Below are 17,182 nucleotides of genomic sequence, written 5' to 3'. Positions count from 1 at the left end.
GTCCAACTGTCCCGTTTCGTTTCAGAAGACTGTGACCTCAGGTCAAGGCCAGACTAAAAGAAAAGGCTCTAGTGTAGACCCATATGGTACAAGCAGCTAAGCATGCTGCAGAACCAGCATGCAGCACAGTTCCTTTTAGAGGGAGACTGTGAAGACTGGTGCTGCTGGCGAGGCAAGTCAAAAGCTTAAGATTCCGTCTAGTTTAATTACCATCTTTCTCCAGGCTCAAAGCAGCTTATGAGAATACAACAGTGAGGCAGAATCCTCCTCTTATGCTTCCACCTACAGAAATTCATCCATTCCTGACCTGCCCCTACCTTCCTCCTCACGCACACCAGAGATTTAGCAGAATCTAGCCATTAAAAAATAAACCATAAAATACAGAGTACAGACTATGTTGTGAACTGTTCTACTTGCAGGAGAAACTCCATGCCTAGCTGTGACCAGGCATCAGGCACACATGTCAGGCATTAACTGCAGACATCGATCAGGGACACATGGTTAACGTCTGTCTGCTCCAGGCACTTGCGATACATGACAAAAGACTGAAGGAAAACGCTTGGCTACCGCTGTCCATTCCAATCACGTTCAATGCAATTTACACTGTGCCCTCCGATTAGGAGGTCACTAGGAAAGCTGAAAATGGTTTACAGGGCATAGTCAGCAGCCACACAAGCTTCTACGCCATTCCACGATCAAGTAACTTCACGCATTCTCCTACTTCACGGGACAAACGTATGTACGTAATAAATAACATCCACAGCCGCTTTCTTCTGAAGTGGCATCCTTCCTTCGAAATCACGGAAACTTTCCATCCCTTCACGCAGTTGAAAAAACTCAAACCAAAACCCAAACCCATCAGTGACAAAGCAGCGAGACCATCGTGGTCTAACCCTACGCTATCAAGACAACAACTAGTTCCAGTGCCATACTCCCTCGCTTCTGTAGTTGAACACAGGGCTCCTGTGTGCAAACCAGGCATGATTAAGCTACGTTGCAGTTCCAGTCACAAGTTGCTCTGCAGTCTTGGACCACAATTATGCATTTAGCTTCTCTGAAGGAATAAAGGGCAGGAAACAAAAACAACTTTTGAGCTCTTGCGGCAGCTTAAACCCCCCGAGGCAGAACAGCTAGAGAGCAAGGTTTTGGAGCCACATTCTTATTCTGGTGTATCTCTACATCAAGCTTTTATGTGATCTTATATTATCCATGCTCATCTCGCAAAATTCCTCTAATTTGGGGAAAGATATTTTCAGAACAATCACCCTTGTTTCTTCCATCAGTCGGAATATTGCAAGCATCAGGTGAGGACCGAGTTACGGCCGTACCTGAGAAGAGCAGTACAATTACTTTCACCTCACCGCAAAATGGGAATGTTTTATGTGACAACATGTGGACTACAATGTAAACAGCAAACTCTGCACCCTTGAATAACTTGGCTATGATTTGTGTCTTCTGAAATTTGAAATTTGCTATACAAAAGCGATGCGCAGTGTAAGTAAACCACAGGGAACTAACTCTTCACTTGGGGCTAAAACCCTAACAGTGAAGCCAAGAAGGCTATTAGATACCTATCCAAACATACACCTAGCTAAATGGGTCCCTAATATTGCAAGAGTCTCCGCTCAGAATGCAGGTGTAACCTTAGGATTCAGCTCAACCAAGTAACAAGATTAATCAGAAGCATTTCACAACCTTGGGGAGAAAAAAAAAAAGTTCTTAACCACCTGGGTTACGGAGTGGGTAAAGGGCCTTTTCCTCTGGGGGGTCCAAAGAGCTCAGGTGCAGCGTAGCCATGGCATGCACGGCATGCACGACATGCACGACGTGGGGAGAGCGTGCTTCTACGCACTGGGCAAGCGTCTCCAGCTGCTCCCGGCAAGGGTAGAGACAGGATCATCTTCTGACCCTGCAGGGATCGCTGTATGCGTAACCGCATCCGGGAAGGGCGGCAAGAATCATCTAAGGTGAAAAACTAAAGAAAAGTAGAGGTGCATCAGTCCGCATCTGGGTTGGAGTTAGTATTGTAATTGCTAAACAAAGGCCTAAAGTTTATTTTCCGAGTTTCACAGGTCACAGATTAGCAAGGAGAGTTAACCTGGAAAATGTCAAGGCAGCAAAAGGCTCTGCGTGTATAACTATTTCATGCCGATACATGAGGCAGCTTGTAAGCAGGCCAGGTTCAAAAAGCTTAAAAAAAAAATTTCTCTTTTCCAAAATAAACAACCCCCAAAATGTAAGTGCTTCAGGCTACAAAGGAAACTAGCCAGGTTGTTTATAACATACTGCAGGAATTCTGCTTTGGGCAAATCAGCTGCAAAGAAAATTAAAGCAGAGCTCAGTAGGCGATTTCTTTTCTGTCTTTGTATGGGAACCTACTACAGTCTGACAGGGAATAGACCCAAGCTTCTCTCTTACCTGGGTAAGTAATGACAACGCTCCTCCCTGTTATACCGCGCTTTCATATCTGTAGAACTGGGAAAAGCCCAGTAATGAGGAGGCTTAAGGGAAACTGTAGTGCGAAGTGTTTGTACAGACTTGCTGTATTTCCCCAGCAAGCCTAGGGCAGACCTGGAAGAACCACCGCAGCAATCCAGGGACCCATTTACTGCAGCTCTGAAGAAGTCACAGATGCACAGGATACAAAATTTGCGGGACGCAAGCACTATAGCAAGCTGGTCATCTACACCTGCGGCTGCAAGAAAGAAGTCTGTGCAGCAAACGCCCATCAGCACTATGCCCGGCTCACGATTACCAACATTTGACACCTTTTAACACCTTTAAAATCTAGTTTTGTCCGAGGCCATTCATATTGCCTAAGTTTATTAAAATAATTCACCCAGGCCTAACTGACAGGATCCTTAACACTACTCTGTGGCAGAAGGTGAAATAAAACAAATGAAAACATTTCCCCTAAAAGAGATTAAAAAATACATTTTATTTCCTGTTGATGCTGTGACCAGGGAAGGATTTGCCCTGCACACAGCACACACCTCTGCAGCGCTGAGTAACAAATAGGTCCAGTTCCATTCGAGCGTCGAACAGGTTGATGCTGGGGCTAGACGTATACCGCGTTGCCGTCAGTTGATTTAAAAATCAACTGCATTCAGCAAATACCCCACCGAGGCAGCAACTGTGCAACACTTTAGTGCTCCTGTTACCCTTACACCTAAACCAACTACTCTGCAGTTTTAACAAAGCTTCTCAAAAGCTCTCTGTTAACGACTAAACTTTGGAACGCCTTGTTACTGATGAGTAACAGCGAGGAAGAGATGCTTACTCGCTAAGGGCTCTTTCTTTTGTAGAGACTGAACGCAACTGAAGATTTCGTAAACCTCCAGAAATTGTTCTCACTGCACTGTTGGTTTCTGCTGGTCCCAGCGCCCCGCAGCCTTTTTTGCTGTCAGCTCTGCCACACAGTCCTTTAGGAGGCAAGAGACCAAAAAGAAAGCTGAAGGACTGATCTTAAAGTAATCCGAATCACGCATTCCCCTCATTGCCCAGGCACTCGGTATGTCTTTCATAAAATAATTTCCAACGCTCATTACAAATATTTGATTCAAAGCTTTCAACTTTTGGCCTTTTTTTTTTTTTCCCCCCTCTTGCATTATAAAACACTGATAACTTTAGACATGGCACTGCTCTACTCTTGTAACAGATTCTCAATAGCTGTAGAAATTTATCCCACATATGACCCTGAAGTCTTATTTAGGATGATCTCTTCTGTAGGTGACAGAGGTCTTTGAATTTCATGGGCTATTTAATCTTTAGCCTTCACCAGAACTATTTGGGCTGCTGGCGAATTAGAAATACAGACCTTATGGAACTGAAACAGATTTAATGGTAAAAACTTGGTAGAATGGTAGAAACTTTCACACAGGCCACTGAACAGCCAAGAGAAGGAGACAACTTACAGTAACTACTTACCTTAGGTAGGAATAGGAATAAAAAAATCTGGAAAGCTCATTTTATTTTATCAGTGGTCCAGCTTCTTTCAGGCAATAGCTCCTTCCAAAGTGTTGCTGTGCCACCAGCTCCCATGTTCTGTTAACTCCAGGGTTTATTTTAAGACCTGGGAGAATCAATCTAAAGGCCTATGTGAATGCTGGAGTCTCATTTTCATTTACAATGGGCCATGCTCACAGACACAATGGCCTCCCAACAATTACAGCAATTGCTACCCATCTGGAGAGCGATGAGAGGAGTATGGGATTCAGCTCTAAATCTTTTCCTCAAGCTCTGGAAAACACGGTGTGTTAGGAGAGGCAGATGATAAGCTTGGTAAGAGAAGTACAACAGCACATTTTGAATATCTAAAGGAACATGGCTCCCAAAAAGACCACCCAAAGGATGTCTGCATTTTTGGAAGATGCCCCTAAAGCTTTTACGCTCCCTTACCGATGCCTTAAGCACTATTTGGTTGTAGTTGAACTATACAGCCTTTTCTCTTTACAAATGTATTTCAGTTTAGATCTATACTCACCTCTGACCTCTAAAACATTGGATTTCTTATTTTTATTAGTAATGGTTTGCTTTAGAAGGCAAAAGCACAAAGGTGAAGCTAGAGAAATTTGCACGTACAATAAACAAGTCAACCATGCTGATGTGGCTCTGTGCGGGTTTCTCTACCTCCCGATTAATCCAGGCTCCGCAGTGGTAAAAGGGATTTAGTTTTCAGAGCAAGATGATAAATACTTAGAAACATAATTCAAGGGGAATACTGGAAAGCCCTCTTTTCCACTACTTTCTCCCTGATTTATATATGAATTCTTTGTTACAAATCTTCCGGCTCTGGTTTAAAGTTAAGAAATCACCAGTGGGGAGGGGGACAGCACGCAGGTAACAAAGCAAACACACATATTCTCAAGAGACTACATCTCCTCCAGTTTCTGAATCCCAAATCATGATGTTGTACAACACATTGCCTTTTCTCAATATATCCTTCTCAACATATTACTCAAGACTCCAAGTTTGGAAGTCTTCCACAAAGGCGAAGCAAGTATTTTCCATTTGCCGGTTTAACAGTATAATAAATCAATAAGAAACAAGAGTAGCTATTAAAAACTGTATTTCCCCCCCCAACAGTTACATTTTTAGTGAAAAGATTAAACCACATAAACACTTCACTTTTCTCCTTGAAAAGATTTAACAGCTCAGAAATGCCATAGATACACATGGAGGATGCATGTTAGCTTGACAATGACAGGCCACCACAATCCAGCCCATTCATTCCAGCCAGCAGCCAGAAACACACGTATCCCCTTAAATTAACCCTTTAAGGGCTGCCCCCCCTTTGCACCAAAGTGAAACTTAAAGTGCCTCTCAGGCAAGCAGGTCAAAATTTAAAGAATCTTTTGGGCTCATTCCTGGTTTATTTTAATAAAGAAATTCCTTATCTGGCCCCAACAAACAGGGGTAAAAGATTTACTTTCACATTGAACTTTACAAAGCTGCAACTGAATCAAAAGGATCTTTTTCATAAAAAGATGTACAGTTGTTCCCATTACACAGTATTTATTTGCTCAAGATAATTTCCCTCCTTGTGCTCACAAGTCCGTTCTTCCTTTCGCATACATTCCATGGTTTCTCTCAAGCTTTTTCCCCATTTTGAGACCATAACAGGATCCTGTCATCGTAATCTCTTGCCATGAAAACGGTCGTGTTGTCACAGTCAGATTCTGGCATCGTTACTTCAGATAATTAACCACCATATGAAAGGAACCAGGAACAGGTGAATAGAGTTCTGCTTTAATAGATTTTGAAACATCTTAAAGTCAGTGCAACCCACAGGAAAATCTAGAAGTATTGTAAAAATGACCTGCACATATGAGAGGAAGTGAAGTGCTAGGTTTTAGGCAGCAGTGCTAGAAGTTTTATGTGCAGATTCCTGAACAGTCAGTGCACTTCGGGAATTTCACTGCAGGTTTTTCAGTTTTTTAAATGCGCGCGTGTGCGTGTTAAGGCCCTGCAACTACTGAGAGAGTAAACCTGAGAGTGTCACCTGTACACTCACTACTGGACAGCTTAATGCAGTGCTACTGCCTCTTGGAACAGTGCCTAACGAAAAGGGTATTACCTCAGGGACCAGATAATTTCCATGTCACTGAACAGCTGCAAGGAGCCAAACTACATGCAATTTTTCAAGTGACTAGAAACTTAGTTTATTAAAGCCCAGTGCAAGTTGGATTTAAGTTAACGATCATTAATTTTTCCTTATGTGAGAGCTAGTCTTGTGCAGCAGTTAAAGGGTTAAAGTGGAACTATATGTAGTCTTTTAAACAAGTTCACATACTCTCTATACAAATTTGGCAAATTCATGTCACAGCCATAGATCTCATTCTTGCAATTCCTGCAAAATATCTACAGCTCCTCTGTCAGAAGCAAAGAGAGAAGCCACCTGAACAGCCAGGTCTACCAGGAGTTCATAGTACAGCCCACACCGTAGCACAGAACGGCTGGTGATCTCCGTGTTCCAGCTTCAACAGGTAGACTTATTGAACTAAATATGCTTTCGACACATGCTCCCAAAAGAGCTTGAGGCCACAGAGCAGATGAGTATGGAAAAACTGATTGCATCGGAAACACTGCAGCCAACAGGAAATCAAAAACATGATTTCAAAGCCAATCAAAGAAAACAAACCAAACCCCAAAAAGCAAGCATTTATATGAGTGTAGATGTAATAAATATCGCAAAGCACATTTGTCTTTTTCCCCCCAAGTCAGTAAGTATAAAGAAATAACCAATGCACCAAAACATCAGCTTTCTGCAATGAAAATGTAGAAGTCAGCAAAATACCTGCAAGCCAACGGAAGAGAAAGCATTTGCATTGTCAAGCAATCACAAGTTGCTTCCAGTTCTACGCAGCCAAACCAAACCCTCTTCAAATTCACAAGTTTGACCTAAATAAGCACCACAGCGTGAAAAGCTTCTAAAGAAGTAGGATGTCAACAGACTTTCTTTAAAATATAAAATAAAATGCGAGAGAAAAGGTTTTCATTGGTCAAGTTTGGAAAATTGTCTTCCTTTAGCCAATCACAGCCTGTCCCTTTGAGCCAATCAAAACTACACCGTTAGGTTTGTCCTTAATTAACACAGCCCAGCTGAGTAGCAAAAACTTACAGGAATAGACGGCTGTGAGATGCGTTCTGAGGGTTGGGCAAAGGGAAACAAAATTACAAAGGAGAAGGAATACCAAGGGACAATTAGGGTGTGCAAAGGAACTTATTAACGCTCAGCCATCCTCCTCTCTCTTCACAATCTCACTGTCCTCTCCAGTTCTGTGTTGTTCAGGTATCCTGTAGTTACTGCCTTCTGTCTTCTGTCTCTGATCTGGAAAATGCCATCACAACGTCCTCAGCACCTGTAATAACAATGGATACAGGAAAATGTGCACCATAATTACTTCCTTTAAAGAACAGCGGATAGATGCAGTACCCAAACTGCCATTCTACACGTCCATAAAATCAATAGGAAAGGAAAAAGAGGACAGAACGAAGAGAAAGCTGTGTTTTCTTACTTTTCTGGGACTGGAACCTGAAGCGGTCTAAACATTTCAACAGTAGATTTAAAACATTCCTTTGCAAGCCTAAGGAAATCAGTTTATTTTTAAAGAAAACCAACAATTCCTTGCTTTTGCATATTTATAAGAAGCAAGCCTCAAAAAAAAAAAATCATAGGATTGCCACCGCAGGCACGTAGAGATAATCTGCCCTCCCTCTCCCCAAACTCTGGCACTGCGTAAGAGAGTTACTGAGCTTCTCTGAAGTATGAGGATCTCCACTATTCAATAAAACTTGTACTGCCCTATGCATCACACTGCCCTTTTTAAGTGACATTTAGCTATTCTTTAGTTTATCTTTACATCTAGATATTCATTACTCTCTGCTTTGAAGAATAAAAATTGTTTTAATAGGTCAGCTGAAAGGTTTTTGTTCCTCACCCCGAAAAATCGCTTAAACACCCTTTATCAACTAACATGTCTTGAAAATGTTCCATTCTCTAATGGAAGTGCAGTATTTTCTTTCAAACTGAAGGCTTCCATTTGCCCAGGGAACAGATACAGATTTGCTAAGTAATGCTTTTATCACTAGCTTGAAGAAATCTTTTCCAGAAGAATTCAGTGTGTGGACTTTCTCAGTTACTGGATTTTTTTTTCCCCCCAATTGAGGTAGTTACCATCAAAACTCACGTCCCCTAAGCACAGAAAGATGTTATTACCTTCCTAGAAACATCTCCAAGTCTTTGCAAACTTGTGTGGTCTTTCAAGCGGGCATTTATAGTAGAAAGACCTGAATGGCTTGAGAATCATATCTGATAGAGGCTTGTAAAGAACAATCCATCCTAAGCTCTCATTCTTCAAAAGGATACCTTGAGATCTTCAGAAAAAAAACCTGCTCTCTGGACTTCCTAACTATAAAGCGTGGCCTAACAGGCACTTAAAGAGAAATGTCTTCAGGACAATATGGAAATAAAGATACATCATACAGTAGTGTCAAAGCAGTGGTTTAAATCAATATCTCTAGTCTAGACAAGAACCAGAAAACAACCCCGAAGGGCTGAGTGCAATATTTTTAACTTCTGGTAAAAATCTGATCCCCAAGAAAGTCAGATAAAAGTAAATGCTTTCTTTCATCTGTAGATCCTCTAACAGCATTTATCTAACGGATTAGAAAATACGATGAATCCTCCAGTCACTGTCTATATAATTTCTAAAAATTATTTCCTCCCTTCAAATGATCCTAAGTGTTTAAGTGCAACAGATGACTCACAATGACCATTTTGGCCTTCATTAATTAATTCAGTCTGCTTGGGATAATTTTGCTTAACAAGTTTTTCTTCAAAGCTTCTATTAAAGGATTAGAGAACAAAGTAGGAAATGCCAAAAGCAACACTGACTGCCTGTCCCGTTCCGGTAACCGATCAGCTCTACAGAATTCTCTTACTGGGGTTTGGAAAGTTCAAATTCAACTCGGATGGAGCATTGGCATGTAAAAAATTCTCAGCCTTTTACTTGAAGCATATCAAGAAGCAGATTTCAGCTTTGTGCCCCAAGCAACTTCTGCCTATACACCTGCACACAAGGTAAAAGAAAGAGGACTCATAAAAATTCCTCATCTGATATACTTAAATGAACTGCATTTCTCAGTCATCTGATTTGCTCTTTAGTTGCAATACAGAAGGAAAAGTGGTCAAAAAACGGGGGAGAAGAGAAGGTTGTAAATTCCCCTTGCTAATATCCTTAAAAACTAAATCAGTGCTTATGAAACGCAACTACACTTATTTTTACACTTCACAATTTATTTGTCATATGTACTCAAAGGAGGAAATATTAAGGACCAAGCAGTAGTTTGTTTTTCATACGTAGGACCCCTATCTTATAGAACTACATCAAAAACTGCTCTGATGCACCCTCTTGCCAACACTCAGAAGCCCTGCAGTCATCTCCCTTTTCATCTCCTCCACAAACTGTTTTTTCCTTGATCAAAACATAAATCATACATAGCGCTAGGATCCAGCTCTGAATTAACATGTTGCCATGTTGATTTTTATTTTTTTTTAAGTGCATCAGAACCACTAGCCTCTACAAAAAGAAGGATTTTTATTTGCAAGGATTCTGAAAAACACTTCCATGCTAAAAAGAGGAGGGAGTAACAACACTCAGAAGCATTAAGAAAGCAAGCGGACATAAAGCACAACCTCTGCCACTGCATTTTACACGCATCCGCTTTAAGTCGCGGAGGCTTTGCTGCGCACGTCCAGAGCAGCTGGAGTAGCCTAGCAACTGCGAAGTCGCAGATGACATCACATCAGCACAAGAGAGGAGCTGGATTACTTAACAGATGTTGGTTGTTTTCCTGGGGTCCCCCCTTTCTACAGTCTAAATTATATATATATATATATATAAAAAAATAAAAAATTCTTACAAGCACCCTGACAAGTTTCACGCAGAAAAGGACATTTCCTTCCCGATACTCATGCAACCCCACAAACGCACAGGTCAATATTTCTGCCTGTCCCGAACAATTCCGGCTTCCAGCACGGTCCCTGTGCGCAGCCTCCCGTGTCCAGCACGCGGCCGTTTAGGACACGCGATGAGCAGAAAGAGCTTTGGGCACAAAGGGCGCTGGGAACTCTGCAGTTCATTTTGGCTTTCGCAGTCAGAACAGCTATCGCTGAAGAGCGGGTTCACACTCCGCTAGCTCCTGTTCGACTTTTCTAGGCCCACCTGGCACAGCTTCAACACCAGCGTCGCTGTCAATATGAATTTCTGACAACTTGCCGTTTGCCCGGACTTTGAATAGGAAAAGAGAAGGGAGTACAAGAAATACAGCTTGTCAATACAACAGGAAAACAGAAAAAGCCACATTTTAAAACAGTGTTCGATTTGGAGGAAAAAGCAAGAGTACAATAAAGAATACAGTGTAAAAGCGTGGAAAATGCTTGAATACCTCTAGTATTACTGAATTCTTATCATGTGCGTCCTAAAGGAAGAAGTAGAACAGTGGAGGGAGAATGGGTCTAGAATTCAAGGTTTCGGTCTTTCACAGCCAAAGCTAACTGCACGGCCAGCGCGCAGTACCCTTGTCTTACCACCGACGTAATTACGATAACTACAGTCTTCAAGTTACCTGAATTCGTGAACAAAGTGCATGTCTTTTTGGGTTTTTTATCGTAACATCATCAAGAAGCATGCTCCCTCTCTGATGTTCTTTAGCACTTCATAATACGTAGTTTCCCATATGGTACTTTTTAATTAAGATGGGCAATCAGTACAAGAACCAAGGTGGGTAAACAAGTCGTTAAGGAAAGATTATGAATTGTGGTTGAAAGGATAATCATTGGGCTGAAAAGGAGGTCACGACTGCGCTTTCTCAACGGTTTGCCTTTGCATCAGTTTTACTTAATACTTTCATAAATGATCCTGGAACAGAAAAGTAGTCATACACTAATGGAAATCTGATGGCAATACAAAGTTAGAAAGTTCCGCCAAAACACCAGAGAGCAGCAAAACAATATACAGGAACGAACAGGATCGCAGTGAAGACCAGAGGAGACAAATGGGGTTTAGCTATTCATTTTAGAAAGGAAGAAAAAAAAAAAAAAAAGATAATGATTAGAAGTGATATATTTCTGTGTCTCACGGTACAGTTTTAAACAAGATTCGTAAAGAATGGATTTTATACACAATTCTGAACAGTTTTATTTCCTGCTCCCTCCTCAGTTCCTTTTGTTATTTGGTAGAGCTGCCGATGTTTTCATTTGCAGGAATTATATGCAACCCAGCATTTGCAAGAGCCTCAGGCAATTGCCTTTAAAAAGACAATTTGATCTATCAAATAAAAGATAATAATACCTTCCAGGTAGACAAGTAAGTGGGTGGGTAACCTAAGGGCACAATACCCAACAGAACAACATCTTGCAGGAAAGACTCAAGCCTATGCTGATTTCTTTTATTTCCACATTAAAGATTCAATTTTATCCTTAGTGAGGTGATACGTTATTACAAAGAGGAAGACATCCTTTGTCCAAACAACAGCAGCCACGTAGAAAGCCCTTGCAGGCTATCAAATCTGATGCTAGCATGAACGGGACCATCTACTTCAGACCAAACCCAATGGTTCCCAACGTCAGCCCAGTCACTTGCAATGCACGTATCGCTGCCCGCTGGGTTTTGCACCCCATGGCCTTATTTTATATCCACTAACAAAAGAGACAGTTCATTATTTATTCAGGACTTCTCCATTGTTCACGAGTGTTGTCCCTGTCAGACTGTAGTCACTGCTAGACTACACGAGCACCCTGACTCTTGACTGGGATATAAAAGGCAATAGTATTTCCCAGATGCGAAACCAGTTTGTTCAGGGGACTGGCAAAAAGGGAAGACACCTTCATGTCCATAAGCCGAGTAGTTAGTTATAATATACCAATGCCACAACCTCTCGAAGGGCAGTAAGTCCGACTGGTTTTAGCTGAGCATTTCAATGATCTGAAAACAGAATGGAAAACTTCTCTGCTGAACTCGAGTAAGGGCAAGAGCACAAGTACGCAGACGAAAGAGATACTCTGATCAGTGCTTTCAACCTTCCAGAAGCCACTTACAGAGCATTATTATTTCTGAAGACGTCCTGTAGCAAAAAAACCTGGGTGACATTTGTCCAGAAAAAGGTCATCTACATCCACAGTTCTCAGCACAAAAGCAGGTTTTGTTCAAGTCCAGACCTACAGCCCAAACTATCCAGAGCTAAGTGAAACCAATCTAACAAGTCTGCTCATTAAGCAATTCTACAGCCGCCTGTGCTCATGTACAAACACAAACATTTCCAGAGAATAGAGCAGGGGTTTCTATGGGGTGAAAGGAAAGCAGGGATTAAAGTACTAGTGAATAGAGCTTCTGCTGCGGTCCCACTTGGCTCCCACAACGGATGTTTTCTTTCTAATTAAGTAAAAAAAAAAAAAATAATGTAAAAAGCAGAGCACAGGTTATAAAGTTACGCTGCACATTGCCAAAAGCCTGCAACTAAGACAATAGGACGGTGAACCATGTTTACTTTTAGCATATCCTTCACTGAGCTTTGCACTTCCAGTAATTAATGTATAGAACAATGAAAAAGGCACGCTTATACCTGACCTTCTACATTCTATACATATGACTTCTCTCTCCACAGCTGTCCCTTTCTGGGCGCACGCTTCTACACTGAAATGGAGACTTACATATACCAAACAAAATATTCCCTATCTTCTTTCATGAGCAAAGCATTAATTGCCACAAACTTTCAGACATGCAAATACTTCTCCCACTTCTTCTGCCTTACACTTTCCTATCGTCATCCTTCCTACAAATTAACAATAGTTAGCTGGTAGGCCTATATCCTATCTTACAGAATCACAGAATCATATAGGTTGGAAAAGACCTTTAAGATCATGGAGTCCAACCGTAAACCTAACACTGCCAAGCCCACCACTACACCATGTCCCTGAGCACCTCATCCAAACGGCTCTTAAACACCTCCAGGGATGGGGACTCAACCCCTTCCCTGGGCAGCCTGTTCCAATGCTGGACAACCCTTTCGGTGAAGTAAAATTTCCTAATATCCAGTCTAAACCTCCCCTGGCGCAACTTGAGGCCATTTCCTCTCATCCTATCACTTGTGACCTGGGAGAAGAGACCGACCCCACCTCTCTACAGCCTCCCTTCAGCTTTAGAAAGCAACAGTGACAGTCTTACCCCACTAACTTTCAAAAAAATCCTGCTGCAATCATGTTCGAACTGCAGTTGTTTGGATTGCTGAATTTAGTAGTTCTTTTACACCACTGGGGCTTCAGCCTTCGCAAGCCAAGATGATCTGAAGGTCAAATGACTTCACCGCACAGCAGTAAAGACCGTAGATGGCCACTGAGCTCAGCACGTGCAACCGCTAATCAGTTCACCTAAGTTTCAGAAAATTTCACAGAGATGACTGAAGCTAACGCTTTCCACAGCACGTACTCAGCTACAGTGACATCAAGCCAGTGGGGTACAAGCTGGATTAAAACCACGCTACCTCAACACAAAGGAAGATGCTACCTGACCCATCTAACAGCTGCTATTTCCAAGGGTTCTTTGAATGAGGAATAGATACACACACCTGATTTGTTTGTAGTCACCAGCAAAATGAATGAAAAGCCTTTAGAGATCAGGTTAAGCCTGTCATGAATTTCTGAAGGCTGTCAAATAAAAAAAAAATTTCTTTACTTCCCTCAAGATCTTTGTATACACACATTTCTTCAATCACCTTCCAGCAACTATCTTCTAAACATTAACTTTCTTCCGAAATTCCCAGTATTAGCATCCTAGTCTGGCGTTCTAAAAATACAACCTGCACTGCCGAGAGGAGGAGCACATTAAAACAAGCACCGTGTTCCAAGAGTAAAACTACACTGAGAAGAGCTCTGTCTCCGTTTCTCCACCACTATCTGATATTTCACGAGCATGCCCCCCCCCTTCCTAACTCCACAAGCAGCCTGGGTTCATTTTTAATGCCCTGCCATCCCGAGAATGCACCTAACCTCGCCAAGGCATGCGTTTGCATCTCAGCTTTGCCCTCCCCAAGGGACCAGCTTTCTTCAAGAGCCAGCATGACGCTCCTGTTGCTATAGGAACAAAAGAGCTGTAATCACCAAGGTCTCAGTATAATTCACATATCACGCTTACGAGCTGCACAGCTTCCATTTACAGATTTGCCAGAGCCGCGGCTCAAGAAAGCCAAGCGCCAGCCTGCCGTTGAGAGATGTAAGCAACTGGGAAACAGGAAACACGTTTTTTATGCAGGAGATGCTTCTGTGCATATAACTTCCTGAGAGGCATTTTGCTTGTATTAAAAATACGTGAGAAAGCCTTAATTTCATCATTTCAAGCTCAAGAAACCTAATGAGTCTGAGCTGCGTTAGTTCTTGCTGCAATGCAGGGAAGACGACTAATATGTTAATATTGCAAAACAGCGCATGATTATACCAACTCCCTAGCATATAGACTGCTTGGACAGAGACGCCTTTGGGTTCCTCAGTTATTCCTGGAGCCATAAAAACAAAACAACAAACAACCCACGGGTGTCAGCTAAAAAGCTTCTTGAGTAAAGAAAAATGCCCTATATTTTGCACTTTCATGTAGGTGTTAACAACATTACAGCAATGATCGAAAAATAAAATGGTTATAAAAAAATGTGAGCATGACATTAATGTTGAGTCTCTTAATTAATACTAAATTTAAGTATTAAATACTTCAGCTTAGAGTTTTATAACTGCTGTTCAGGCTTTTCTGGGTTACCGAGATCTCATCCCCTCTGCAGTTCACCTTTCACTAGATTAATAAAGTATTTTTAATACATCAGATAAGCCTCATTAAGTGTCACGGATACAACACAACTGTCTGGATCAGCTGAAGAAGAGGATGGGTGAACAGCCCAAAGTCTTAATAAAAATAGCTAAAATGTCAAGCTATGAACAGAATCCAGGCATCTGAACGGCCTAAACGTTCCTTGCTCTCGGTGGACTGTAGCCCGTGTTAGGGGACCAGCACCTCCAGAGAAGTCTATCGCAGCCAACGGACGGAGGGACTAAGCACTTCTGGAGATTCTGGAATACACTGAAAAGAAAGGGCAAATAGAGCTGGAATTAAAAAAAAAAAAAAAAAGACTATTTTAAGACTGGAGTACATGTTCTGGTCATTGCAGATCCCTTCACAGATCTGTTGCTCTAACATAAGTTGCGGCTATGATTGTAAAGAGTTCAGAACACATACTAGAAAGATTTGCACTATTTTCCATTTGGTATCTGCTACAGCACACTAGAGAGCCCTGGACATAACGTCATTATTACCTGATTTACACAAAGATACTCAGTAACGCAACCAGAATAACTTTGAACTTCCCGGCAGGAAAACAAGATTCACTTCAACAGGATACAACGTAGATGCTTCAAGAGCGAAGGTGTTCCAAACGCGCATTTCAAACGTAAAAGGAGATCTGTAAATAATCCTAAAACACAGTGATTTTGTACATCTGAACTGATGAGTTCCTTTTGAAAGCAAGACGGGAAATAAAAAGATCAAGAGTTTAATTTCTCCTTTTCCTATAAAAATAAGCACAAACCGACTGGGAGTCTTAAGACTTCAGGCTTGCTTAAAAATTACAGAGGTACTCTAAGATGCTTCTTGATCAAAATTAGCATTTAACTTCTATTGCTGAACCCCAAGACAGTAAGCAGAGTATCACGGAGGAACTTTAAATGTCAGTGACGCTGTTATTAACGGTGGCTCACTGAAGGTTTGCGGCACAAGCGCTCGAGCCCAGCAGGGACAAGCGTACACTTCTTTCTTCACCGCACTGTCACATTGCTGCAAAGATACATTGGACAGCCAGGTTGCAGTGACTCCCTGTGGTCAAACAAACAGGCTCAACAGAGCAGCTGACAGATCTTTATCCGAATCCATAGCAGGGAGGACCGTAGGATGATAAGCCCAGCAGCCCTGCCTCAGGTAATTACTATGAGGCCACCAGCCAGCTGTTCTAAGGCAGTATTTCATGGATGCACAACAAAGAAAAGCATAAAAATTGTAATGGAGACTGTGATACGCTTACAAAATTCTAGACCATCCATCCTCTCTATTCTTCTCAAAAAAACCCCCACCAAAACAAAAACCAAACCACTCCCCCCCCCCCCCACCAACCAAACCAAACCAAACCAACAAAGCACGACCTTCCTGTAATTCTGGAGCCAGACTACAGAATTTTAAGTGACAGACAAAAATTTGCTTATAGAGTGCTAAGGCCAAGAATGTCGTTCCCTTTTTTGGAACAAAATGGGGGTATGAAATCAGCTTGCTGCCTTTTGTGTGCCTGCCGGAGGAAAATGACTCTAAAGATAGGTCTGGGACAAGTTAGGCTGAGAGCAATCTGTCCTACTATTGAAGAAAAGATTGTGAAACCACTAACATACCAACCCTTTGTAAGTTACTCCTTAAATAACACACCTTTTAGTTGTTGGGTAAGGCAAGTTGCATAAAGGGGGGGGAAAAAAAAAATCCTCCAGAGGCGTTTCAATGAAAACAGCAGAAAAGTAGGGAAGAACATTCCTTCAAGCAATCTTGAAGAGCACAAAACATTTAAGTTCCTCAGCGTGTGGCCTTGGGCCGGGGTTTTTCAGCACCAGGTAATGCCATCTAGTGGAGATGGAATCTCCCTTAAGATGGCAAATTGGACACCTATGCAATTTGTATTCCCCGTTTCCAATACTTTCATAACCGACCCCTCCTGTTTCACCAACACGAGGATATAGCAAAAGGTACAGACAGACGGCAAGGATCGCTGCCGCGTGAGCCACCGCACCCAAGAGCAAAGAGCAACATTATCATAACTGTTAGAAATCTAGAGAGATTTCTAAGGAAATCAAAGTCCTGAGCAATAAATTACAGTTGCTTAGGTCTATACAGCACACTAGAGCTTCATCTTTCTCCAAAGGAAAAAGTATTTGGCTAGGTTTCCTCATTTTCATTTGTTCTTCATGCTATTCAATACTTAATTTGGAGAGATGGCATATCTGAATATATAAAGAACTAACATCCTTTCCCACTTCTCTAAATGTTTAACTATTTACTATCTTTGTTCTTTTTTTCCCCCCTACCAAGAAAAATCTTAACGGTCAGAC

General features: G+C 41.8%; 1 protein-coding gene across 8 annotated transcripts in view; it reads right to left on the bottom strand.

Annotated features, from left to right (window-relative positions):
* Positions 1 to 4,810: 4,810 nt before the first annotated feature.
* Positions 4,811 to 17,182, bottom strand: part of CTNNBIP1 (catenin beta interacting protein 1) — a 35,129-nt gene continuing 22,757 nt past the window's right edge. For 7 of the 8 annotated variants that reach the window (XM_075520442.1, XM_075520444.1, XM_075520441.1 and 4 more), the window contains one exon: positions 4,811 to 7,330. In XM_075520442.1, coding sequence (XP_075376557.1) covers positions 7,233 to 7,330 — 98 coding nt within the window. In that variant the 3' untranslated portion in view covers positions 4,811 to 7,232. Of the gene's footprint in view, positions 7,362 to 17,182 lie in introns of all 8 variants that reach the window. The other variant, XM_075520447.1, reaches the window with a different exon arrangement.

The sequence above is a fragment of the Mycteria americana genome, chromosome 18 (assembly GCF_035582795.1).
Source record: "Mycteria americana isolate JAX WOST 10 ecotype Jacksonville Zoo and Gardens chromosome 18, USCA_MyAme_1.0, whole genome shotgun sequence".
NCBI classification, from domain to species: domain Eukaryota; kingdom Metazoa; phylum Chordata; class Aves; order Ciconiiformes; family Ciconiidae; genus Mycteria; species Mycteria americana.
Note: the sequence above shows the minus strand (reverse complement) of the source record. Positions and strands in the feature narration are given on the sequence as shown.